This window comes from Aptenodytes forsteri, unplaced genomic scaffold, assembly GCF_000699145.1.
Source record: "Aptenodytes forsteri isolate BGI_AS27 unplaced genomic scaffold, ASM69914v1 Scaffold65, whole genome shotgun sequence".
NCBI lineage: Eukaryota > Metazoa > Chordata > Aves > Sphenisciformes > Spheniscidae > Aptenodytes > Aptenodytes forsteri.
This window is the reverse complement of record NW_008795127.1, coordinates 928,305-954,473: the sequence shown is the minus strand read 5'-3', so window position 1 is coordinate 954,473 and position 26,169 is coordinate 928,305. Positions and strand designations below refer to the sequence as shown.

General features: G+C 37.4%; 1 protein-coding gene across 1 annotated transcript in view; it reads right to left on the bottom strand.

The window, feature by feature from the left end:
* The window catches only part of TENM3 (teneurin transmembrane protein 3), a 352,902-nt gene that overhangs the window by 95,954 nt on the left and 230,779 nt on the right, over positions 1-26,169 (bottom strand). Inside the window, 2 exon segments of the mRNA XM_009277346.2 lie at positions 5,944-6,066; positions 25,710-25,948. Of these exon segments, the coding sequence (XP_009275621.2) occupies positions 5,944-6,066; positions 25,710-25,948 (362 nt within the window).

Genomic DNA, 26,169 nt, shown 5'->3' with positions numbered 1-26,169 from the left:
CCAGGCAACAGAGACTGAATCTACACTGCAGCTCGAGTACAGAACAGTATCATCCAATCTACAAGGCTCTGTGTCATCCCAGTGAACCACTGTCAAATAAATGAAAGGGGTAAAACTGTTCCAGCCCAAGCTGATGACCCTCCAAGGCACTGGGCAGGATGCCATGGACAGCACAGGTCTGTAATAGCTCTGAGATCTCCACGTTGCCACTGGTTGTACCGCACAGGCACATGCAAAATCGGGCAAAGATTACAAACCTTTCTCATCAGCAAACAAATTGTGGTTTAATTATGGTAGTGTCTTCTACCTGTCAGATCTGTAGGAAACAGAACTACTAAGACTGATGCACTAAAGAAGTGGTTTGCACAAACTGTCACCACCCAGCTTTAAAATCTGGGATGGTTTAGGTGAGTTTGCATCGTCTGTTTGAGGCCAAAGACTCAGATCTGATGTTCAGGCACTAACTCCATGCTGTGTGGTGGGACATAGGCAGTCTTGGAAGCCGGTGCCAGGGTCAAAGCCTACTTCAACCCAATGGAATCAGTGCTGTCAAATCTAGACTAAGATGCAAAGATGTGTGTAAGAACTTGCTTACCAACACATGTCAACTCTGGAGTAAGCAAGTAATGCCACATTTAAGCAGCTGGCACATCAAGGTGAGCCTTGAGAGAAGCAATATAAAGAAAAATGGAACTATAGTTACAATCTTACAGTCCACTGTGTTTTTACCAATTTATACTCTTTTTTTCAGCAGCTGGTCTATTATAAAGATTGAACTAAACCTATTTGAATGCGATAAGCACGTTCAAGTGATGCTGACTTGTTTGCGTACAAGTGTTCTGAAGAACTGACAACGCTCTGTTGCTGCCCTGTCTTTCATGTTCAAATTCTTACATTAGTCATCATTTGATGGAACAAACTGACACAACCTTTTTGCAAACATTTAGACTTCAAAAAACTAGATTAAAATCTGAAATGCCAGGTGAGGTCACAGATTGATCCTCACCACTTTTTGTGCATCCAAGATGAACAGAGGCTGCTGCTGAATTAAACAGGTACAGAAGCACTACTGAGAGGCCTTGAGTGGGGGCTTGTATCATCATCAGAGCTGTGCCACAACGGTGTTTCAGCCACTGAAAATGTCTCACTTACAGGATCATCATATTGATCAGTGTTCTGCTGAGAGGAGACTGAAATATCTGATCTTGGAGAAACCATTTTTTTACACTTTTCAGGATGAGTCTGATGCTTTTCTAACTTTGGACTTAACCTTTCACAATATTCATACGTTATTCTAGAAGATGGATCTGTATTCACTATTTCAGTTCATTTCAGCATTTGTTTCTTACCACTTCCTTCAAATTTAAGCATGTTGTGTCATATAAATTCACACACTGATGACTGGTAATCACTAAACAATAAACAGTTGTTTGCCGTATTGATCTGCAGCTTCCCCTATTTCTACATTTGAAATGAAAACCAACTACCTCTTCCTACTAAAAAGATGAACTAGACAGCTTGAGCAGGTACACTTTATCAAACATTTTGACCAACTTGCCAGGAATGCCTATTACTGGGCTTCAACACTTATCCTTAGCAGATAATGATCCTACAGATTCACATTTTCTTCACAAAAGAAGAGGTAGTTTTACCCTGTAGCCACATGTTCCCTTAACGCCACAGCACCTCTCTCAAAATCATCACTAGTTGTTTGCCCTCCTAAGAATAGGCTGTTAATTATTCTTTGTTCCCTGTTGTATCTCAATGGGCGAAAGAAAAATCTTAGTAGTGTCATCATTTCCTTTTCATGTTCTAAACAGTAACAGTTCTTATACACAGCTTTAAATCAAAATATGAAATGTCACGTTCATTCACACAATTCCATAATGACGTAACAGCCCAAATAAGAAACCAAATTTTAAAATACCTAGCCTCCTGAATATATTCTCTTTCACTACACTTCTTCTCTACCCCCAAAATTTCTTCGTTCAGAGACCCTCCCCAAAAGACAATAATACAAATACACATAAATATTTATAGGTAAATAATATTTATATCATGATTTGTACTTATATTGCTGATATACTACTATTCAATTTACAAAATACATTAATTTGCTGTATCCCATACTAATATATACAATCATTATAGGATGCATTTGTGATACCGAAAACCCAATGCATTATGGCTAATTAATAGGTAAAATATTTGTTATGTTTAGTATTTGCAAATTGTATTTTGACTGTCTAGGGTTAGGGTGGACAAAATCCCGAGCTAAACAAATAATTAAAGCAATAAACAATATTTAACTATTATAATAGTTATAATTATTCTAATAGTTATAATAGAAAAATAATTCACAAATATCAATAAAAATGACATGAAGCCAAACTCCCTCTCCTTATTTGCGAACATTCTATAGATTAAAACACAAGATGCACTGTGAATAACTGAGTATCTATAACACAGAATAAAAATGAATGCACAACCAAAACACAAAAATGCTCAACAATAATTGCTGTATAGTGTCACACATAGTATCATTTTCCATCCTTCAAAGGCAGTACTAATTAGAATATTAGGTTGCAAGGCTGAATTTACAGTCAATAGCATGTTCTCCCATTCCATTGAACAACCTTGTATTCAGATCTTTTTCTGGGAGACATCTGCTATATATCCCTTCTGCAACAACCATTTCAAGAAAGGAAATCAAAATCCTCCTTAAAAACATAGCTTTTTAGAAAAAAACCCCAACATAGCGTTTCTTCACCAAAAGGGTTGTCAAGCACTGGAACAGGCTGCCCAGGGAAGTGGTTGAGTCACCATCCCTGGAGGTATTTAAAAGACGTGTAGATGTGACACTTAGGGACATGGTTTAGTGGTGAACTTGGCAGTGTTAGCTTAATGGTTGGACTCGATGATCTTACAGGTCTTTTCCAACCTAAACGATTCTATGATTCTATGATCTAATTAAAAAGTTACTATACCTTTAATTAACATGAGATACTGTAAACAAAACAAAAAAGCTCAATACATATCAGCTAAAGAAAGTATGATGTATTTTAATGAAAAGAATCTCAAAAAGTGCATCTAAGTAAGCCAAAAGAAATGCCCCTTTTCCCATCCACTTTTTTCCTCTCTTGTATTTTTTAAAAATCTGCAATTAAGCGTATCTTATTTAAAGGCAGTTCTGAGTTGCACATAGATTTTATATGGCATAAAATAAAGTCAGCAACATGTGAGATGTGACCAACTGCTAGAACGCAATGGTTAAACAAGCTCTGTTTTTTAACCTTTCTTTTCTATCGCCTAGTTATAAAAACAGATAAAGCACTGATGCACCTCAAGTAAATGTTTGTATTTGATTAAGCATGGCTTACAAATTACTTTGGAGAACCTAAACTGAAATGGCCTATAAAATTCATCATATCCATAGAAAACACACATTCTTATGCCACCTTATGCAGCCCTGAATCATACCTGTCTAGATAAGCAGGTGATATGTTGCCAGCAGTTTACTGTTCATATAGAGAGAAGCACTGGGAGAGGAAAAAAAAAACACCCACAAAAGAAACAAACAAAAAACCTTTGGAAAAGGCTTGTTCAGAGATTCAAGCCTCACTTAACAAATGATTTGCATTTAAGGATGATTTAACATGCTTTTACTGTCAATTTATGACTAGCTTTTTCTAGGTAAACCACAGCTGAATTTTCTTCAGAGGTCATAAGGGTGCATTTTCAAGTTTAAGCTTTGCTAATTCATCACACAAAGTACCTGTACTTCTGAATGGCAAGTGAATACCTGGGATCTAGGACACAGTGGACTATGATTTTCTAGCCAAAGCAGGCCCAGGATTATCCAAAGTTTAGACGAGAGAGTGTCAAGGAAAATGCCTGGCCCATACAACACTGGGAATTTCTCCCATCTAAATCAGAGTATCAGGATATTACCAGGGGGCTGAAGAGAGGCAGTACTGAAAGTTGTACACTGGTCCAAGTATTCAGACCAAGGCTTTATTGATTCTTCCTTACAGTTTTCAGTAACTAGTATGATAGCACAGGAGCCCTCACCTTAAATTTCACATCTAGTCATCACACTTTCCCTTCTGCTTAACTTTCCTTTTGTGGTTTAAAATGTGTATTCTCTGGTCTGTCTGTTGTTTAGCATTGATGTATGCTGATAAATGACCACTTACCATATTCTGCAGAGGACAGCATTTTAACAGTGGATGGAATTAACCCTATTCTCTTGTACAGTATTTAGGGACAGAAGAAAGGAAAAATGGGATATGATATGTTTGTTATTTCCTTTTATTTTTGAAGCAAAGTATAACAGGTTTTAATTTGTAAAAAAAATTAAAAATTATCAAGGGAAAGAGAACAATTTTTATTTATAAAATATTTAACAAAAATATGTATGTACTTTATACAAGAAAGTATATTGGCTACTCAGGGCAGAAGACAGTGGGATGATGAGCTGTCACCGCAGCATCAATATTCATCAACCATAGAGTAGCTTTTTGCTATTAATTCAAAACAACTAAGAACACAGAAAGAGATAATGAATATCTAAGTGCAAGAAAAAGGCAGTAGGGTAAAGGAAATGAAAAAAGTCCTACTGGAGAAGTTTCATATGCTTACAAAGATGACAAAAAGAATGAACTGAGCTGTATATTTTCTATAACTTGGAGCTGTGATAACTTGAAAAATTTTCAAGATGTCAGCTGCTGGCAGAGGCTTCCTCCTTCTCAGTGGTAAGGAGGTCAGCTCTACCTTGTGAAAGGAAAAATGGATTTTTGTGTAATGAAGCAAACACCGCATTCATCAACCATTTAAATCAAGTCTTCCATTCAAAAACTATTGATTTTAAAGCCTCTGTTAGCCAAAAGTGCACAGGCTCTTAAATGTTTTGAGAATCTTAAAGGGCAACATGGAAGAAGGTCGATAAAAAATAATCCCTTTATGTGGTTTGTATTTTAAAAGTTCCCACAACAAAATTAATAAAGTTTTTGGTTTGTTTTTTTTTTCTTTATATATTGGTTGGATGATTCAGACTCAATATTATATGCTAGAGACTTTGAGAAAACAAATGAACATATTATACGTGACCTATTAAATTTAAGAGAGAAATTAAAAAAAAAAGAAGATAACATCATCATCTGTAGAGAGAAACACAAGCCATTCCATAGCAAGGTCATCATGCCGTAGGAAGCTTCTTGATCATGAGTTGCCTTCTAAACACAGCTAAGAGAGAAGCTTCAAAAACATGCAAAACCTCCCTGAAGTGCCTTTTCTGGTGCCAACTCTTCAGAAAAAGAGATTATGTCTCTCCTGTCACAGACAAGGCTTTTGTCTGAAAACTATCCAGAGCTCGTTGGGACTCCCAAAGATTGAATCTTGGTATCAGGTCCCCCTTATGAAATAGTGTGTCCTGTCACCTCGGTCTCCCTGGCTTTTTGTGGCCATTTCTGCAGCACGAGACCCCAGCCACCCCAGCCCCTCAGACAGGATGGTCCAAGGCAGCCTCAGCACCATCCTGCTACCTCTGAAGACCCCACAACAATCACTATGTTATCAAAGATTTTAGAGTAAGCGGAGGTTCTGCTTCTCTGGATGTGATAAGAGCTCTTCTATTCTCATCAAATATTACATGTAAATTCCCATGAGGAATTTTGGTTGACAGCCAGCTTTCCTAGTAAGATAACATTATCGCCCAGGATTCATCACTCCCTTCACATGCTAGGTAGGAGGAACGGTGCGTTCTTTTCAATTGAAATAGAACTCCTGTTTAATATTTACATGTCTATTTAAAATTATTATTACTTACAAATGCTCTGTACTTCCATTAAATACAGAGTTTTGGAGGAAAAGCGTTAACGTCTGGTGATGTAAGTAAGACACAAAGAAAGGAAATGCTCCGAAAGAAGGAGCATTTTCACTTACCATTTTCTCCAGCAGGTACTGTTACAGGATGTGTTGGCACAGTATCAGAATTCACTTTTCCATTCTCAAATGTATCATTTTCAGTTTGCTGCAACTGCCAGTTGAGGCCAAAAAGATGCATTGCTGGTGGTAAAGGATACAGGTTATTTGATGCTTTTAGCCACAATGACAAATCGCACAAATAATGGCTTTCCACGCTTCACAGCAGAACAGCAACTCATACATTAAAAAATTAAATTACAGGAACAAGCATTCACAGACTAATAGTTCAACTTAGCAATGGCACTAAGCAATTACTACCACTGTCCTTTAATGATACAGTGCTTTCGGTGAACACAGTTGACAGAAAGCTCACCAGTCTCATTTTGAGTCTTTTACCGGTCCCAAATCAATGTTCAAAAGGATAAGCAGTAATTATGTCCTTTTCTCTTTTTTTCATTTTTGATCCTTCTGAAGAGACAAATCATTTAAGTGAGCTCCTAAATGACCTACGAAAATAAATTATTTCACCAGCAGATGGATCCGTTCTGGTCAGCCAGACACTGGGGCACTTTGCTCCGATAATGATAACGCATAAGCTAGGTTTCTGAACTACTTAATTCCCCATAACCACGTTTATTAGAAAGGTGATACCATGTTAAAAAGTTTAGCTAAGCTAATTATGAAAGACAGAGTCAACCTTCTATGGTGTTAGGGGGAACTACTTAAGGAACCTTGATATCACCAGGGATTAATGAATGAATGTCTAAACTTTTAGAGCAAAAATACGGAAAAAAAAAATCACCTTAATGCTATACTGTGATACACATAACATATGCAATTTCTTGCCACCTGTGGTGTATTTCCTTCTCTTCCAATGACTCTATGATATCACCATAATTAATTTTATTGTAATTACTCTAATTTGTGTTTGGTATAACATGGGTTTGCTCATTCTACAACAGCAGTTATCTACAAAGCTAAAATAGTCTTTCAGTGTTCCTGGGGAATAAAAATATACTGGAAAAAAATTCTGTAATAATGAATTTTAACTATTAGTGCAAAATAGAAGGGAGATAATTCACTGTATCTTGTTGCTTCTGCTCCTGCTGTCTCTGAAACAGACCACTGCTATAGTTCAAGTTATTAATTTATTAATTTCTTCTATCAAAATGACAAACAAGTCTTCATCCCTTTTGGTTTCATCTCTGATCTTTCAATCTCTCTGTATTGACCATGGCAACCCTTACTTAAGATGAATAGGCATCAGTGGAAGTTAGTCAGGGAGACAGTGAACACTGCAGAATTAAGACCCTCTCTGCCAGGTCTTTGCCTTAAACCCTCCCCCTTACCCTCAACAAAACAAAAAACCAGAATGCAACCAAAGACCTAATACTGAATGTTTCAAAGACTGAAATCCTCACTATAGATGGCATATTCTCTTTGTTCCAAGTTTCTGACTCTACTATTACTCTTCTTTCTCAGACTTTAAATTGCCTGTCAAAGCCTGATAATGTAGAATGTTCCTTGACCCTAAAACCTTATTTCTTTTTTCCTCTCATCTCTTGTTAAACCATAAATCCAACCACCACCATTTTTGGCACATCACTAGAATTAGCCATTATTATTTTGGCCCTACCTCAGCTGAAATTCTTATTTATGTATTAATCATCTGATGATTGTATCTGCTTTAATATATTTCATCAAAATCCCTAGGGTCAAACTCTACTATCTGTTATACTAGTTCACTTCACTGGCAGCAATGAAAGACTGCAAATAGCTAAATATTTCATGATTCAAACCTAGTACATTTCTTGTCTTCAGTCTGGAGATCTAAATCACCTCTCCTAACTTTGCTGGCTTCTTATCACTTTTAATACTCTTCAGGAGAAAAAAAGAAGGTGACATTTTGTAACTCTAGAAGTGCATCCCTTCAAACACATGAGCTTAGAACATCATTAACAGCTCTGTCTGGTGGTGCTATGTAGATGCTCTGTGCCTCTTCATGCTCCACTGGGAGATCAGAAGGGGACCTTCTAGCCATTCCCTCATAATTCAAAACAGCTGGAATTTGAAGTCTTCAAAGGCAAGGACTGTGGGATCTATATTGATTACATCTCAAAGAACCATAGTTACTACAAGGTAAGTGACAACTACCTTTTCTTTGTGTTTGTACTGATGTGAGTCCCACTGTACTTCACTGTCAAAGATGGTAACAGTTGTATCCTTCAAAAATACTACCGCTCTCTCAACTTTGACACTGAACTAGCACCAAGTTCAATAAACAATGTTTAATAAAAATTAACAGATGGATACATGCAGCTGTTTCACAGATTGTAAATATTGGAATATTTTTGAAGCAGACCAAAAATGTTGCTTGACAATTCCAATGACAACCCAAAACTGACAGGGTATACTAATACACTAAATAATTCAAGTATGTAATCTCTCTGAGACAGCACATGGAATTTAGAGAACTCTCCTTTCACTACAAACATATGAAAACAACATGAAGGAATTAGGCTTGTTGATACAGGATCAAAATACAAGGCACAATTTCTTTAGAGATGGGGAACTTTAAGAACATGGATAAATTGACTGATTAAGACAAATTCAGGCACTATTTTGTTGATTAAGATTGGTCTCTTCTTAGCCAGCCATCTATATAAAAGCAAACTTTAAGCCCTTATCAGTGTTACAAGGACAGCAAGGCACCTGTTAAAAATTCTTGATGCCCCCATGAGTCTGATAAGCAGCACCTGGCACTGGTAACTGCACACTGAGAGCACACCTCAGCTGGGGGTCTCAGGCCTTCAAGTCAAATGTTATGAACTAGTTCTGAATTTCCAGAGGGGGAATGATGCAGGCAGACTGCAGTGGTGTATATGTTTGTTTGATTTCCTCAGGTCTAGAAAAGGACAAAGACTTTCTTCCACCTTTGGGATGGGGATGTAAGAGTTCAATCCCCTTCTCTGTTTCTGTTATGTTCAGAGAAATGGTAGGTTTACTTCTTTCTATAAAGAATTTGATATATGAAGCAAAATTAAAGCAGAAACATATAAAGCAAAATACATTTCTCTATTCTCAGCTGCTATTTTAGTTCCAAATCTAATGTAAAGCAGTTTCTTGATTTTTGGATTGGATATTGCCTGTCAGGTCTGGTTTATTCCCATTCAATTTGGCATTTATTTGGTGTTAGACAATGACAATGAAGACAAGAGACCCTTCCTACAGTAACTAGTTCTGAGTCTGCCAAATCTATGAGGGTACTAACAGTGGAACAACTTTCAGTCCTGGCATATCTCTGATGGTAGCAAGGACCTGTCTGAGAATGCCAGATGCCTCTAACCAGAAGGCACGCAGCTTGTGATGGCTGTGATCACAGACCACAACATCTCAATCCAAATAACCCACAGCTGCAAGTATGGATGAACCCTCAGGGGATGGGAGAAAAGATGGGTTGTCACAATTCCAAATGTGCCCATAAACCCTAACAAAAGCCTCCTTTAGCCATCTTTGTATCAAGACCGGGATGATTGCTCCCATCGTGTTCCTCTTAAGTAGAGAAACAGATGATGATATCCTCTGCCTATTCCGCTGTTTCAGTCTCCATCTCTATTCTGCAAAGTAATCTCTAGCTACCAACAGATCATCTTCACTTGCTGGAGTTATGATAGCAGTTTACCTTGGGACTGACAGAGTTGTTTAAGGTGGTATTTGTACTGCTACTGGCCAAATTATCAGCATTATGGCCAGCCTTTAGAGTACAGTGATAGTTTAAATGGTGAGGACTCCATTCCCGCTAACAGAGTGGGAAGGAGAGGCATCAGAGAGGAAAAAGTCCTCTAGGATCCGTGCTGCTCTTGGCATGAACACAGCACCAGTGTCTGGGTGGTGCTGGTGGATATGGCTGAATTCTCCAGAACCAATCTCAAACATACAAGCAGTAACCAATCCAACAGTTGGGCTTTTGCCCCCTCCCTTTATATTTCTGCAAAGCACAACATGCCAAATGGACTGGGATATTCAAAAGATTCAGAGCTCAGATTAAAGGAGTGCATTTATACCTACAGTAGCATTGATGTTAGTACAAAAATGCTATCATTTGTTACAGGCTATCAGGTAATCTTATCATCTGTCACCACACAGTTCACTGAAGGGTTTCTGAACCACCTTAAACTGCTTTTTCAAGCTTGTTTGATCTTACCTTTCACTCTGTAATTGAGGTCTAGTTATTTTGGTTGGTAATCAGTCTGCAAGGCCTTCGTTTCCACTCAAGAATTAAAATAGCAACTAAGAATACATTTCACAGCAAACACTTGAAAAAAAATATTATGATTAGTTTACACTGTGTAAAACAATTTACAATAATCTGCTTCAGGAAGAAGTTGCTGCTATTAGGCCCTTCCATTCTTTTAACATTGCCAGCCCATTTGTCTCGCATGCTCCTTTCTCAAGCTAGTATTGCTGTGCTTTATGCATTCTCTTTACAAGGAACTTGTTCTTGAGAAAACACACTGTATTATCACTTCAAAACCCTCTTTGAGACTTTCTTCAGCAAGCCGTTATTTTGGTTGGTAATCAGTCTGCAAGGCCTTCGTTTCCACTCAAGAATTAAAATAGCAACTAAGAATACATTTCACAGCAAACACTTGAAAAAAAATATTATGATTAGTTTACACTGTGTAAAACAATTTACAATAATCTGCTTCAGGAAGAAGTTGCTGCTATTAGGCCCTTCCATTCTTTTAACATTGCCAGCCCATTTGTCTCGCATGCTCCTTTCTCAAGCTAGTATTGCTGTGCTTTATGCATTCTCTTTACAAGGAACTTGTTCTTGAGAAAACACACTGTATTATCACTTCAAAACCCTCTTTGAGACTTTCTTCAGCAAGCCAAAAAGAAATCAGCCTCTTTATTAGTAGGTGGTAAGAGAGACAGATAATTTATGCAGAACTAGAACTGTGAGAGCTGACAACTACCTGCTGCATTTGACTGGGGAGTGCTTTCCCTTCGCTGCCTCGCTCACTGGCTCAAAGCTCTCTTCTGCCAAAGTTACGAGAGGCACAAAAAAGAATTGTAAGAGAAAACCAATTTATGTAGCTGTTTCTCCATTTAGCAAAAACTGGGCTTGTCTGGATTTTTTTTTTCCTCTTCATACACTTGAATGGTAAGAGGATAGGGACAGCTAGCTGATAAAGAAATTAGACAGTTGTTAGCATCCTCCAGTATCCAGGATGTAGCTCTGAACAGAAAACAAAGTTTGGACACAGATGTGAGTATACATACAATGCTGGGGTTTATGATTACTATCAGAAAGAAAGTATTTTTTTTCTTTGTAGGAAAGAGTAGCAATATGCAGTAAAAACCAGAGAAATTTATTGTTCTGGTCAAAATTCAAGGGCATCTCTATCGTAGCTCACCAGGATCAACCACATCTTTTTTCAAAGTACTGTGACAAATAGGCTCATATGAAAAACAAAGGGCACAGGAAACACCCTATGAGCTGTGCAAGTGAAAGCACTGAAGATGCAGGTAGTAAGGATGAACAAGCAAAACCATATGCACATAAGCAGAGGCTTTATTCACAGAAGTAGCACTACAGTAACTGGAGAGGTAACTGAAGTTTGAGTCTGAAGTCTCTGAAGTACTGGTCAGAAGTGCCAGTAATTCAACAGCTTCCATTTTGAATCTGGTAAACTCGTTTTTTGCAGTGAAAGAATTCTAAAGGTGACACCGCATTTCAGGGGAACAAGAATTCACAGATAGGAGGATTCTTTTAAGTAGAAAGAAGCAGAAACAGAGTTGCCTGAATTGGGAAATGAGACTTCCAATGTTCCTCCAGCTCTTCTTAGAATGATGACAGATGAAAAATTAACACTAGACAGCAGAAAGAAAAAACACTGGCCATCTCTAAGTAGCAAGCATCTCCCCAAGACCTCTGGAGATAAGGCCTATGGCATATGTTCTATAAACATAAAGAACTCAACACTGTGGGGAAAGTTGGCAAGAGGAACTGAATGATGCTGGCGACCCTCCTTCCTTTCTCCCATGCGTTCTACAAGGTATGGTAAACAAGTCTTATTATTCATGAAGCTGTGCTTGAAGATGAGCTTCTCGCTAAAATATTGAACTCGTCTTCCAGGACTGCTACTGCTACGTATTTCTGGGTGCTGGTGCTTTCAAACCATGATTTACAAAATTGCTTCCCTAGAATTAATAGAATAATATATATGCACACTTGCACATAAGGAAAAGTGAGTATCATTTATATTTAAAGCAATGCAAAAAGATTATAATTTAAACTAAGCAAATTGCAATTATTGCTCAATCTAGTTGAAGGATTATCTTCTAGTTCATCTCCCTGTTGGCAATACATTTTCAAATGAAATATTTGAACATTGAAGTGGTTTTTAAAATTATCTCCCATATATTTTTCTTGCAGCTATAATTAGAATCTAAACCTATTTTATTCTGAAGGACCTGGAGTGGACCAGAAGATGTGCAAATCAACTGTCAGTGATTTGCATTCATTTGCTTTTTTCTAAGATAATAGGATGCCTTGGATGTTGCTGCAGATCAAATAGTGAATTAAAAATAGTTAATTAAAATTTTAAATAAAGTGAATTAAAAGTTACAAAGATGAGTTCTTTATTTATTAGTTTTTCTCAAATCAACAAAAAGCCTGTTATTTCTAAATTTAAAATAACTTAGAAGTACGTGCTTTTGAGCATCTTCAAAAGGTTAGCCACCAGGAGCATCATATAAAAATTTCTGAACCTATATTCTGAATGTAAAACATTTCAGTACAACATTGTATGAAAAACTTAGCGATACCTATCAAGATCAATACAGTAACTGAAAAAGTGTTGTCTCTTTCCTTTTATCCTGAACTGTTGAATGGGTCCATTGATTTTACTGTTTCACCTGCAAAAAAATCCAACCTTTATACACTATTCCTCATTTTCTCTTGGAACCTTTTAATAAAAGAATTTGCAAAACTCATCACAAAACATTGCCTAGAAAAAATACAGCAACAAAGATATCAGCTATCTACTATGGGCAAACTTACTTTCTTTGACTACTAATCAAAGATGATTATATGCCATTTTAAAGTACTGTTGCATTTGAACTGTTAAGAAAGATGTGTGGTAGTCTTGGTGTAACTGTTTTTACTACATTCACCCAAAAATGGAACGTTTATTCCTCTGAAAACTTGTATGGCTAGATGTCTAATTTTAGTTGTCAAGCCAGGGATTTTTATATAACAATGGTCTAATTCTGTCAACAGCATTATATTCAAAGCTTAAGGGAGAATCCAGATTTCTTAAAACAGAAACAAAGATCATTATTCAGTAGCCTCTTATTTAAATAAGAATGTATCTGTTATGTCTTGTTTCAGATTTGTCCATTTATTCTGATGATCATCCAACATTCCTCATCATGTAATAGTCTTCAGTATTATCCTGGGCTTTCTCCTGAACATGGCTTTTTTTTTTCCCCCCAGATAATGCTGTTGACAGTTAACAAGATGGTGAAAAATCATTACAGGTACAGAAATGATGGGGAAGTGCGTATTAGATTGCTGACTCCTTTGAGACAAGGGTTGTTTTGTCTCCTTCAGTTCATACAAAGGCATGAAAAACATTCCATAAATTTTGGGTTCCTATCTAATAAAGTCATAATCAATGATTTTGTTGTCAAGTATTGTGGGGGAGAAAAAAAAATTCCCTTGATTTATGCTTTTCAAGACTGGGTTAAGACTGCAGGATAATTACTTCTCTGTATTCCTTCAGGCATTTCTTTACAATCTTCCTTCTCAATCTTTAACTCCTTCCCTTTCCTCCCTTAAACTCGCTTTCTGGAAAAGAGCTGAGGCTCAGGTTTGTGCTTATCTGTTTTTCCACAACTCCAACAGAAGTCTTGCTCAGGGTGACATCTTCTTAACAGAAGTGTTAAGAAAAGCAATGCCAATGTAATGTCTCAAAATTCACTGGAAACATCTTTCTCAGGCAAGAGCATCAATGAACAGGTCCAACTATTTTTATAGTTCAAAAGTCTTATTTATTATAAAAAAACCCCCAAAGCCCAAACCCAAGAAAAACCCACAGATATCTTGAGGGATATAATAATAACAAAATGGCACTATATGATCATGCATAACCTATTTGCATGTTGATGGCATAGAGAAGCGCAGTCTGATGAAAAGATTTAAGAACCAAAGGAAAAAGAAAGAGGGGCCAATTAATGTGATGTGCAAAGGACACACTGAGCTGGGATTTTATAGTATATAGTGAAATACTTGTGTTACATATTTCCATCTCATGACTGGCTAAAAAAGATCAAAACTTTTTTATTCCATATAAAGAATGACAGAATATTACAGCAAACATGCAATAAGGAGAAATGTAATAAGCTTTAATAAAAGATGATTATAAGGTTTGATAAGAACTTTTGGAATGTCATCAAATCTGGAATGTAAGATGAAAGCATCTGTATGTAGAGATTGTAGTGTGTTATTTGGAACCCCACAGAGCTAAACTGTGATTAGAACTACATATTTTTCCATAAATTAGCTTTTGTTTTGAATTTCCTGCTGAGATCATATGCAAGTTGATTGAACGTGCAAGTCAATATATAGGTTTTCTAATCCTTTGCTGTTTGTTAGGCTTCATGATATCACGATTACCGTGGTCCACTTGTAGATCAAAGGTACGCGATTGAGGACAAAACAAAATAACCTATAACCTCTTTACAAAACTTCTTCACGTTGATTCAGATCTATCCATAATAATTACCACTCACGTACCTGAACTGTGCAATTATGTAGATGCATAAACCAACCACTACATGCAGATCAACTTGCAAAACCACAGAATTTCCACTTAAATCCGTATTTAAAACCAGAATAGACACGCTGAGTTAAACATCAAAGAGGCCTTTTTACACAACTCTACCTTACCTCAACACCTCCAGTATAAACTTCTAAGCCATTAGCTATCTGCATAAGCAATCTCGTGAAAATCCTTGGTTGAAAAAAACAAGGCTGAAGTCAGCTCAGTGATTGCAGTCATCCCCCTACTGAAACCTCTCCTCCACCCTCTGTTTTAGCTCAGTTCCTCACAGGGACATAGTTCCTCACTACATCACCAGGAATCACGACTGCCTAAGCAGCTGTGTGTCTGGGCCAGAGACACACAGGAGGGACTGGCTACTACACGGAGCATCCTTTATTATATAGTCATTAATGCGTTTTATGTGCATTGGAATAACACACCATGTTCCTCCAGAGGCCTCACTAAAGTGAGACGTGGCTTTTATGAAACTATTCCTGTGAGCAATGATATACTGTAGGTACATGAAAAATACTACTAACAAAAAGCAAACAGAAAAAATAATTTATCATATATGATTTATGAAAGGAACCTATGACATAAAGACAATGTTACTGTTAATTGTTTGTAAGGCCAGTGATTTGTTGCTTGCAAGCCAGTTCGTAAGCCACTTTGTATTTTTTTAAGTGTTATGTAGGCCTTGGGACAAACAAGTTCGGATTACAGTTTCACATTGATTTTTTTCCCCCTTAAAATAAAATCACCCACAACACTGAACTATAAAATCTTACAGGTGATATTAAGAACAGACAGTCTTAGCTCTAAAGTAGCAGTCACTTATAAAATTGATGGAGAAAACCAACTACTCCTTTTACTGTGTGAAAAGATATTGGATCACTAATAAGGATGTGTTTTAAAATTATCCTCTACTTTTGGCTCCAGCTGAATTGAAATAACAAGAAGGATTGTAGCTCTCCTTTTCAAACATGTGGATACCTGCATGTCATTACCGCTACTTGAGATTTTTAACAGGAGAGAGACAGAAAAGAAGCTGCTGGGAACCAAAAACCTGGCAAATAAGTTGAAAACATGAAGAACTATTCCTTGGCAGTGTGAAAAGATTTGGAGCAAGTCAAATGAGGACCCACTGTCCAGCAAAAATGCCTCAATAAAAACTGGTGTGAAACTTGGCATTTCAAAGATGAAAGAGAAGATCAAACAACAGATGAGTCTGGAGCTTTCACAAGTGAAGATAAATTTGTTGTACCCAGTTATTGTGTTACACCTTGTGAAACTCATGTAAATCAGTGGTTAGCAAAGGGTGTTAACTCTACACAGCTGGCTGTTGTTTTAGAGTTTTTAATGAGTATTATTGAAGTAAAAATACTACTCTTCCTGTACCATAGTAATGGTAACTTAGAAGTATTTTTCAATAAAAAACACAGGAAACTTATCCGTTTCTTTACTTAAAGGTTTGTGGGCCTAGCTAATTTTCCAAATGGCCGGTATTCATTTATAATACCTAACTCCCCGCTATATTACTCCTCCTATAGAGTTACTAAAAGAGATGCTTTTGTGTGGTCCTATTTCATCAAATAGGTTGGCAAAACCACTCTGGTTTGGTTTGGTTCATTTTATTATTAAGGGAAATTAAGCATTTCAAGTGCAAATGTCCACATCATATAAATAGTTGTAGCACATTTGTTTTTCCTGGATTATAAAACTACAAATGCTGTTAGAGGTGACGATTCCTAAGAGACAGCAATTTTTTTTGTTTTTGTGAATGAAGTTGTCTGAAATGGCATCCATGTGAAAATAAGGATCTCATATTTAAAGATTCCTGTCTACTTCAGAGGACACCTAACTTTCATCCATAATTAACAACTGCAGTGGAGTAATTACATCTATATAAAACCCATGTGTTCCTGCGATCTCAGTCATAAACATAACATCAAATGATATTGCTCACAGCAAGTTTGGACACATGTACTTGACCTTTTTATTCTAAAGTGCTTGTGTATGGAGAGGTTTACAAAAACCTCATCTAAATCAGACATTTTTAACAGCATGAATTTTTTAAAGCATTCAAAAAGAGACCAAACAGTTCTATTCGCAGAAAAGATTCAAGAAAAGATTGCAATCTACAGAAAAGATGCAATTTATAAAAGATGCAATTTATACACAAAACTACCAGTTTTAATACATATTATAATGTGAATTATTATATGTGAATTATGTATTATAATTCACATATCACAGCAGACAGCACGTCTCTAAGGGCTGGCTTCTTTCTTCACAGACACGAGTTAGAAATTAATGGAAACTACCAGCAAAGAAGAGACGACTGTAATACTATGTCCACAACAACTTGAGTTATCACCTGAGTAATTTCATATCTGCTTTGCAAAACCTCTTAAGTATAAGTATACATTTGAAGTATTACATATGCTTACATACTACTAAAATATACCACACGTTTACCTCCATTGATAAAATAGGAACTACATCTCTAAACTACTCTAAGCTTGCTATTTATCCAGAAAAGTAGCTGGTGTATTTTAACTTCATTTCTCATTAGACTGAAAAATTGCTACTCTTTGGGAGTCTGCCAGAAGATTATAGGAGGGGCACAGAAGGGCCCACATCTCTACATAACGTGCTCGCAAGAGACTTCAGTATTCTGAAACACCATCCAGATTTTGAAAAACCATCATATTGCATCGCAGTATGATGGCAGAATGACACAGTGTGGTACCTATGGACAATGACATGATGTCATCTTGCAGTTTATTACCACACCTGTTATATTGCCAGGATTACTGAGTTTCAATTTGCTCCTCTGGGCAAAAGTGGAAGGGTGACAGGACTATTGCCAAAAACCTTGTGATAAATCTTAATTAGAATACAAGCCTTTTTCGGAGCAGAGGTGGGTATGCTCCTTGACGGATTAACTTTTTTAATCCCTTGAAATCTTGTCAAGTCTCTTTTAACCTCCTGACTGTCAATTACATGTTCCTACATCCTTCTGTGTGAGGATTATCCTTCTCAATGAATGTTTTACTCTCAGTGCCACTAACAATAATAGCATGTGACATCCACAACACCAATCAAATATTAATACGGTGCACTCCTGAAATAGTAAATATTATATTATGCTTTGCACTTAGTCTGAAACACAGCAACAAGATCTTTGCTTAAAAAACATCAGCTAAAGGCATTATCCATAATGGTATTCTTGCAAGAGACAAGAAAGTATATTTAATGTTCATGCTTGAAGACATAGATGTTCAGTATGTTTAGATTTTGACCAATTTCAATGAAAGACGTTAAAAACATTTTCAGCCCAATTCGGTGGTAAAGTATCACAACTTCATTTTCTGACTAGTCATTCTCTGCCTCCCAGTTTTGAAAGAAAGAATGTGGTAAACATAAGAAATTACATTATCATTTACAAAGTATTTCTACACTAAGGAGGCACAATGAGCTCATCAGAAATGCTGTAAACATTATATGAAACTCCTATAGACATCTAAAAGTCATGGCTATGGGATAAGGAAAATACATTTATCTCATGTTAGACATAGCTGAAAATCTCTGCAATGCAGAAAGTCATGGAAGTACTAGCTGTAATATTAAGCTTCATGTTAAAGCATAAAAACAGTGTGGACAGTCACATGTGTATCTGAATACTGTCATTTACAAAGAACATGTCAGAAATGACTGAAAGGAGTTGCCTGAACCGATGTTAGTAAGGCATGGCCTACAAATATCAATTATCCGGCTTTTATAGTTCTGGTTTTAAAAATTATGAAGTACTGAAATGGAACTAGGAGACTGGTACTTCAGACTTCGAGGACTTTCCTAAGGTCCATTCAGGATGCTAAAATCCTTTAGAAATTTCAGGAGGTGGTTACTACCTGCTAAATAATTGTGCTGTACTGCATTCACCAGGTATACGACCACACACTGAAGGCCCTCTCAAGAGACCACACACCCTTTGGTCCTGCCTTATAGTCAGACCACATTCCTGCTCTTCTGTCAGAGAAGAGCAGCATGTGGCACTGATGTCTAAAACAGGCAAACGGATTTTGACAGGCGCAGAGCAGAGCCACACATGCTGGGGAGGCAGAGCCCTACACACGGCGTTGCCATCAGAGGCAGCCAGCTTCTGGCTGCCCATGACATTTGGAGCTGCGTGAGACCTGGAAATGTCCATTCTGGACAGAAGCAAGACATCACTATGTACCTAATCCACAGCTTCTTTGAGAGGCAGCCACTTCCAACTCCCACCAAGCCTGAACTGATACCAGATACCTTTAAGTTGGGAAAAGAAAGGATGACAGGGAACACTGCTGCTGCCTCCAAATGTCCTAGAGACACCCGGAGCCTTCCCTAAAAGCCCCATGGACTGTTAAAATGAGAAGTTGCCTACGACTTTGCAAGGAGTGATGTACTTTCTATAGTGCTGGAGACACTGGCTGCCTTCACAGCTCCAGATATAAGCATGCACTGAGCAAGAACATGAGACATTGATGTGGTCCTCCTAAGTGCTTGGTGCAACTGGACAACACTAAGAAGCCATGCTTAGATAGCGGATATGCTTTCTCAGAAAGGTTCATATAAGAGAAGTTTCCCTGCTGTAGATTTTTGGATGGTAGTTTGAATACATTGTGATACGTGGATTTGGTAAACCATAAAATCTCAGAGCACTTTCTTCAAATGATGACCACAGACCAAGAGGAAAGGTGAAATATTTCTGATTTTTTTTTTTTAGAATCAGATATATAAATGTATTAGCTACCTCAATGCCTCTAATTTGATGGAAAGAGAAATGGCGTGAGAGCATAAACCTGGCAAACTGTAAAAATCTGCCACATATCTGCAGACAGAGAACATATTTCCAACCCACACACCTCAGTGAAGCTCCAGTCATAGCTAAGGACCCAGCAGAACCTAGGGAAGCAGAGAGAAATGGGGAGAGAATGCAAAAAACCAAAAGTTCTTGATGAAGCTCTCAGTGACAATAGCATTACAATACTCAAAATTAAATGCAGGTCAAAGAGAAAAACAGTTTCTATAAACACATAATGAAAGTAAAGGTGATTAATGGCAACTAAACTATATTCTCCCTCATGCCTGTTAATTACAATACCTATGCTGGGTATTGTAATAAAAATTTCATTTAAATGGCATTATTAATTAAGTTGTTTTCCTCATTCCTGGCAGTAATTGAGCTTTACAAACAGCAGAATAATATTAACTTGGCATTGCAATCAAAAAGAAATATTATATTGTTCTTTATTGATAAAGTGAAATAGATTCCTTTTGATTACAGGTATATTTAGTCATTGCTTTAGTCACAAAAATTCAGTTCTATAATTGTCATGGTTATAAGTCCATTATTTTTGGGGAGGGTGGTTCTGCCCTACTATGACTTCTGCCACTGAGCCCAACAGGAAAGGCATCTGGTCCTCTGCAATCTGGGAATAGATGTGAATGCCAGCAGCTGTCACGCTAAATCCTGAGTAATATGGGAGAACCACAGACAACAAACTTGGAAACAGCACTGGAGACATGGAAAGTTAACCTCAGTCTGCAGAAACAGACAATTTTCTAATTTTTAAGGATTACTTAAAACTCACCTGCAGGATAGTTAATTGACCCTCAGCTGTAATTTTCACACCCTGCATCCTTCTGTGTCAGTCTCCTCTAATGATGGAACTTGTTTGCTGTTTTTCCTGGCCACCTCCTTCTTCTCTTTCTACCTTAAAACCTCTTAAGTTGCTCTGTTATTATTCTCAATAAATTTTTGAGACAACTCTGAATATAGTTGTCCATTATTAGAAATCTATTAGCATATAAATTTTCAGCTTACTTTAAATGTCTTGAGATGATGATAAAACTAGTAACATTTTCAGATGGACAAAAAGCATGAATGCACAATATAATAACCACAGAATAAGCACAATGTATCTATTTTTATACAAATGTGGAAAATATGAATTATCTGTAATTATCAAACACGGCTTTCAAGTCTGGTATCTCTTTTTGGTTCACATTTCATTTGCTTGCATTATGACTGTATGGTCATCTCTGTGTCATAGCAGAACAGCAGTTTTTCTACTGTTTCTCATAGAATGAAATATAAACTACAATATATGTTTTCTCAGAAGATGTTTCAGTTGTTAAGTCTAAATGTTAGCTTTCTTTTCTGTCCAAAATGGATTTGCTTAACTGTTCACAGCAAGCAGTAGCGATAAAAATAGTCCTGTGGCCTTTTTAATTAAATAAAATTCCTTTTTTCCTTTTTTTTTTCCCTACAGAAGAGATGTCCTTCTGTTATCACTGATATTTAAACATTTGCTTTATCACAAAGAATAGCTGGCTGGTGCATATTCTTGTCCTGACCATCGACTGCAGAGCTAAGGCTAACAAAATGATCAATCCCAAGGTACACAGAGGGTAAAATGCTCAATAGACTTGGAAGTATGACAGATTGTTGTGAAGAAGTCGGGACAGCAGAGGCCTGACTAAATAGGTCAGGTCTCACTGTATATTCAAAGTATGTTTTATGTTAATAGAAACCTATTTAGTAGACATAAGACAACATTCATGACAGATGCATGAAATCTTCCAGCGTACAGCTCTTCAAGCTTACTTGACTGAATCTGGTATTGTGTAATTCCAGCACTGACTGAGGAAAACTGCTCACCTCTTCAGTTCCATGCACAGTGAAAATGGCACTAACTTCTTGTATTGTCCTAGACAATGTCAAGATAGTGCCATTGGCAGTGGAGAATCAATTGCCAAAGCAATTCCTGGGGAAGAAAGAGGGGCCCTGATGTCCCCAAATTCTCATTAATTCCATCCAGTTGTTGAATCTACACTAAAGAAGAAATAATCAGTACAGTACCAATCAGTCTGTTAATATAGCTGTTCAGAGTCTGTGCTATGCAACAACATATTGGAAACAACTCCTCCTGACTGATGTAGTTCTCTGTAATGGAACAGTGGATTTGTCTGTTAGAAAAAAAACACACCCAAGAACAACAAACTCCTCCCCTTAATAAAACCAAGAGCGGACAGAGAAGATCCCAAAAGGTAGAACTGAAGGATGGAGGTTACATACGAAACCTTGATTTGATGCTTATGTTTGACCTAGGAGTTGCTCTACAAAACTTTCCCTTCATTCATTCACTGCAAATGATGGATGCTGAACGAAGCAGTAAGTCATGGGGAAAAGGAGGACAAAGTTCTGTTTTGTTTTGCACATTGTAAAGCTGGACTCTATTTCTGGCTCTCACACAGACTCCCTGTACTAAGTTTGGGTAAAACTATTAATGTGTATATAGAAAGAGGTCAAACTAAGGCAACTTCATATTTCTTACTCTTTCATGGCTTAAATTTAATACTGCTCTTCCTAGCCTTCCAAACAGGGAAAAAGCTTCTCAAATGTTCATGTTGGAAAAAACTTGGTCGTTTTCTTCCTTGGTTGCAAATCTGATTATGGATAGCAGTTAAGCAAATGAGCAGCTTGAAGAAATTCCAGTGTAATCTTGATTCCAAAACAAGACAGTTTATATTCTTTATTCACCATCTTTTTAACCCATTATTTCAGGGAGCTTTTCTTTGAATCCTTTACTCTAAACTAGAGCTATTTTTTAATTCCACTCTTCTATATGTTGCTGCACTATCTTTTGGTTTAGCACTTGCATGTTTCTGTTGCTTAATTCCTTGTTTCTCGACTATTTAACAGTAGATGAAGCCTCTAAACAAAGGACCAACATTTTCCACAACTCACTTCTATTTGCTCTAAAAATTAGCAGGTCTCATTGACAAGAATGGTAAACGTAAATGTTTTGTACATTGCAAAATGGTTGAGAGAGACCATGAGGGCTAGAAAAGCAAGAATATGCGGGGAGGCTAGAAGTGAGACTTTCTTTCCTTTAGACTGAAATAACATTTTCAACTCCTTGTGACCCCCAAGACTGCATTAAGTGACCTTACAATGCAGCGTTTGCTCTGGTCTCTCCCCATGCTGACATCCTCTGCTCTCAACTCCTCTTTGTAGACTTTGTAAATGTAGGAGTCTTTCCTGTCACAGTGATGGAAGAAGTGCAAGACAGACCAGACTCTCGATGCAGCTCCTTCCTCTGGCTAGGCTAATTGACGGAGCAGTAATTGACTGAGCAGTTCTGCGAAGGTAGACATGAAGTCTAGCAAACTGTCTCTTCTGCCTTATGTTGCCTGAGCAGAAGCAGTGGGATTTGAAGTCACTTTCTCTACCCCATATCCACTGCAACTAAGCCTGGACATGACACATTCATCTCTCTGCCTTTCTGAGTTACACCACCATTCACCGGGTGAGTGGTCCTATTAGTTCTTCAGTCTGCAGCTGCCACAAGTCACACAGTGGACACCAGCGACACTATGTTCCTTAACAATGTGTCCTGGCATATTTCACAGCAAGGCCTGTAGCATTTTCACACTTGTGGCAACAAGTTCAAAACATGTCTCAAACTGGTTTTACAAATGTGACACACCACCTCAGCTACTGTAAACCTCAGCAGACTACCCAGACCACTGTGTTAGAGGCATGTCACGTGATGCTAGAGGTCACACAATACCACAGTCCTTCCCATCTTTTTATGTTATGACCAATTTCCTACTCAGTCATTTTCCTTTCACACCTATGCTATGAAATGGTTAACCAAGATGAAGGGCCATTTCCATCCTACATCAATGATTTCCACCGATTTATACTTGGATGGCCTATTAAATGGAGAGTATTTCTGATATTACATCTGTAGAGATGGGAAAACCACATATATAAATGAGTGTAATCCATTCATGGCTTTATGGACCCAAAGTTCTCTAGAGAGTGTCCCTGAGTGCTGGATTTTACATTTAGATTGCTGAGTTAGCTGAAATATGTGTAATATCACCAGTAGGCAAAGAGCTCCCTATTGACTATGGGCAGAGGAAGGCCCTTGTGCATTGTTTATTTCAGCAAGGATGTGAGCTGGCATGCGCCCATGAAATGTTGTACAGCTATATTTGTTTTTTTTTTTTTACAGGGTATGTGAATAAATGATGTGTGGAGCTGAAAGCTCTCACTCACTGGAAAGCTCGGCTCTTTTTCCCGAATACAGGACTACAGGCGCATTAGACATGCTTGTATTTCTTAATGTGCCTGTGGGAGAAATAATCTGGTACAGCTATCTTCTTGTGCCCCTCAGATTCATAAGTAATCTGGCTCTTTGGGGCTAGCAAAGTGTAGAGCTCAGCGCAGAATCAGGTCTTCAATATTTTACTATCTGTATGGCTGTTTTTCCCAGTTCTTGACAGTGACACTTCATACTGAATTCCTTCTTTCGTATTTACGTATTTATTTAGTAGCAGATGTTTGCTTCTGATGACTTATGAGACAACATTATGGAGACTGAGCACAATTAATGAGTTTTATAAATGGGATTATTTCAATCCCACTTTAAAAAAGATGTAGTGTCACAGCTTAAGTCTAAATCACACCTTTATACTCCTGTGTACATTCACACAAAACATCCACAAATCCAATGACTGAAAGGGGCTGGACAGCAGTGGCAAGCCCTACATTTGCATACATGCCTTTTGCTCTTTGGGGCTGGCAGCTGAGGTGGAAAGGGTGCTCAGGGAGCTCTGCTTTGCTGGGTCAGAGAGGAATTTCTCCAGCTACCCAGTTTCTTGTGTTGTTCACAGGAGCTTCAGCCAGTAAGAACTACTTCAAAGGCTTTATACAGCTTATGCTGTGCTTTGGATTGAAAAGTAGCAAGCCTGTTTCAACAAAGGCAATGAAGATTTAAGGACTATAAGGCCTTCTAGACTTTATTATTAATTTACACTGATTTTAAAAAGAGGGAGGGAAGGAGAGATTGACTCTCCTCTTTCTATTTTCTTTCCTTGACTTCTTAAGACTCTCAATCTGAGTCAAAAAATACCAAAAAACAGACCCTTACACTTATATTTCCATAACTGTGGTGACTTAAACTTCTAATTAACAAATCAGTTAAAAGAAAGTCTTTGAAGATCATTTATGGACCCAGAAGTGAAAAAATCTGTAATCTGGACAAATCTGTGGAATTTACAAGCACAAAAAGAGCCTGTTCTGTTTCCTTATTAAAGTCAATGACATTTTTCTCACAGACAAGCGCTGCCCAGCACAAAAATAACCTGTTCTGTTTCCTTATTAAAGTCAATGACATTTTTCTCACAGACAAGCGCTGCCCCCATTAAGTGCTTAAAACTCAAATTATATAATATTTATAGCGAACATTTATGAAATTAAATAGTTAGATGAAGAAATAAAGGAAATCCTCTAAAATAAAAATTGGGAAATGGAATTTAACAAACAAATAGAGAAAAGAGAGAATAATTACAAATAAACAACCCATAAGAGAGGAGTAAGTCTCCATCTTCTCTGTATGTTGTCCTTTTGGACAATTATTTTCCCTGTATAGCAAACAAAAGTCTGTATTAGACTTTTGCTCTAGCTCTATACACAAACATATGTGTATGTAATGATGAATTAAGTGATAGTTAGTATTCCTAAACACTGTACTAGTTATATTTCATGCAAAATGAGAGGAAAAGAGTTCCATGGATATGCTGCAAGTTATATTCACAATTTTTACAGCCTGTATTTTTTACAAATACTTTTATAAGAACTAGACACCACATAGCTTAATTGCAGTTCAGATACTTCTTTGAAGTTAATTCACCCACTATCATGCTGCAGAATGCTTGCAAAATATTCAGATTTTCTATTTCCTCTAAACAATTGGGAGTTTTCATTATATCATTGTGGTTTTTACCGTTACCAAAAACTTTGTTAGTTAAAGGTTAGTATGTCACAGTCCATATACAATCCATCAGACATCCCTATTCATGGTGACAGTTATAAAAAATGGGACTCACCTATGAAGTAGGACAGCAGTATTGCCAGCAGCACTGAGACCCCTACAGCACAGAGTGCGGTACATTTCCAGCTACAGTACTTTGAAGACTTCTTGAATTTAAAAGCACTTCTGGATAGAGTGTTCCTAGGTAGTGGCCGAGTAGGAGGGGAATAAACAGAGCCGGATGCCATTGTGTACCCTGGCGTTGCAGTACTGAACAGCGGTGTGGTCCCTGTTCCTGTTTTGAATAGGAAATGCCTGTGGAAGAAAGAGTGTATGGTAAAGTATAAAAGTAAGTAAAGCTGGAGCACAGGTAGTCATACCTCTTTTGTTTAATGTTGCCTATGTTTCAGATATCTAACATCATCCAATCTACAAAGGGTCATAAAAGCAATACTCATTGTGACACTCACACATAAAAAAAGTACTTTCCCTTTAAGAAAATACCGACACTGCGCCCCCCCCCCCCTTTTTAATAC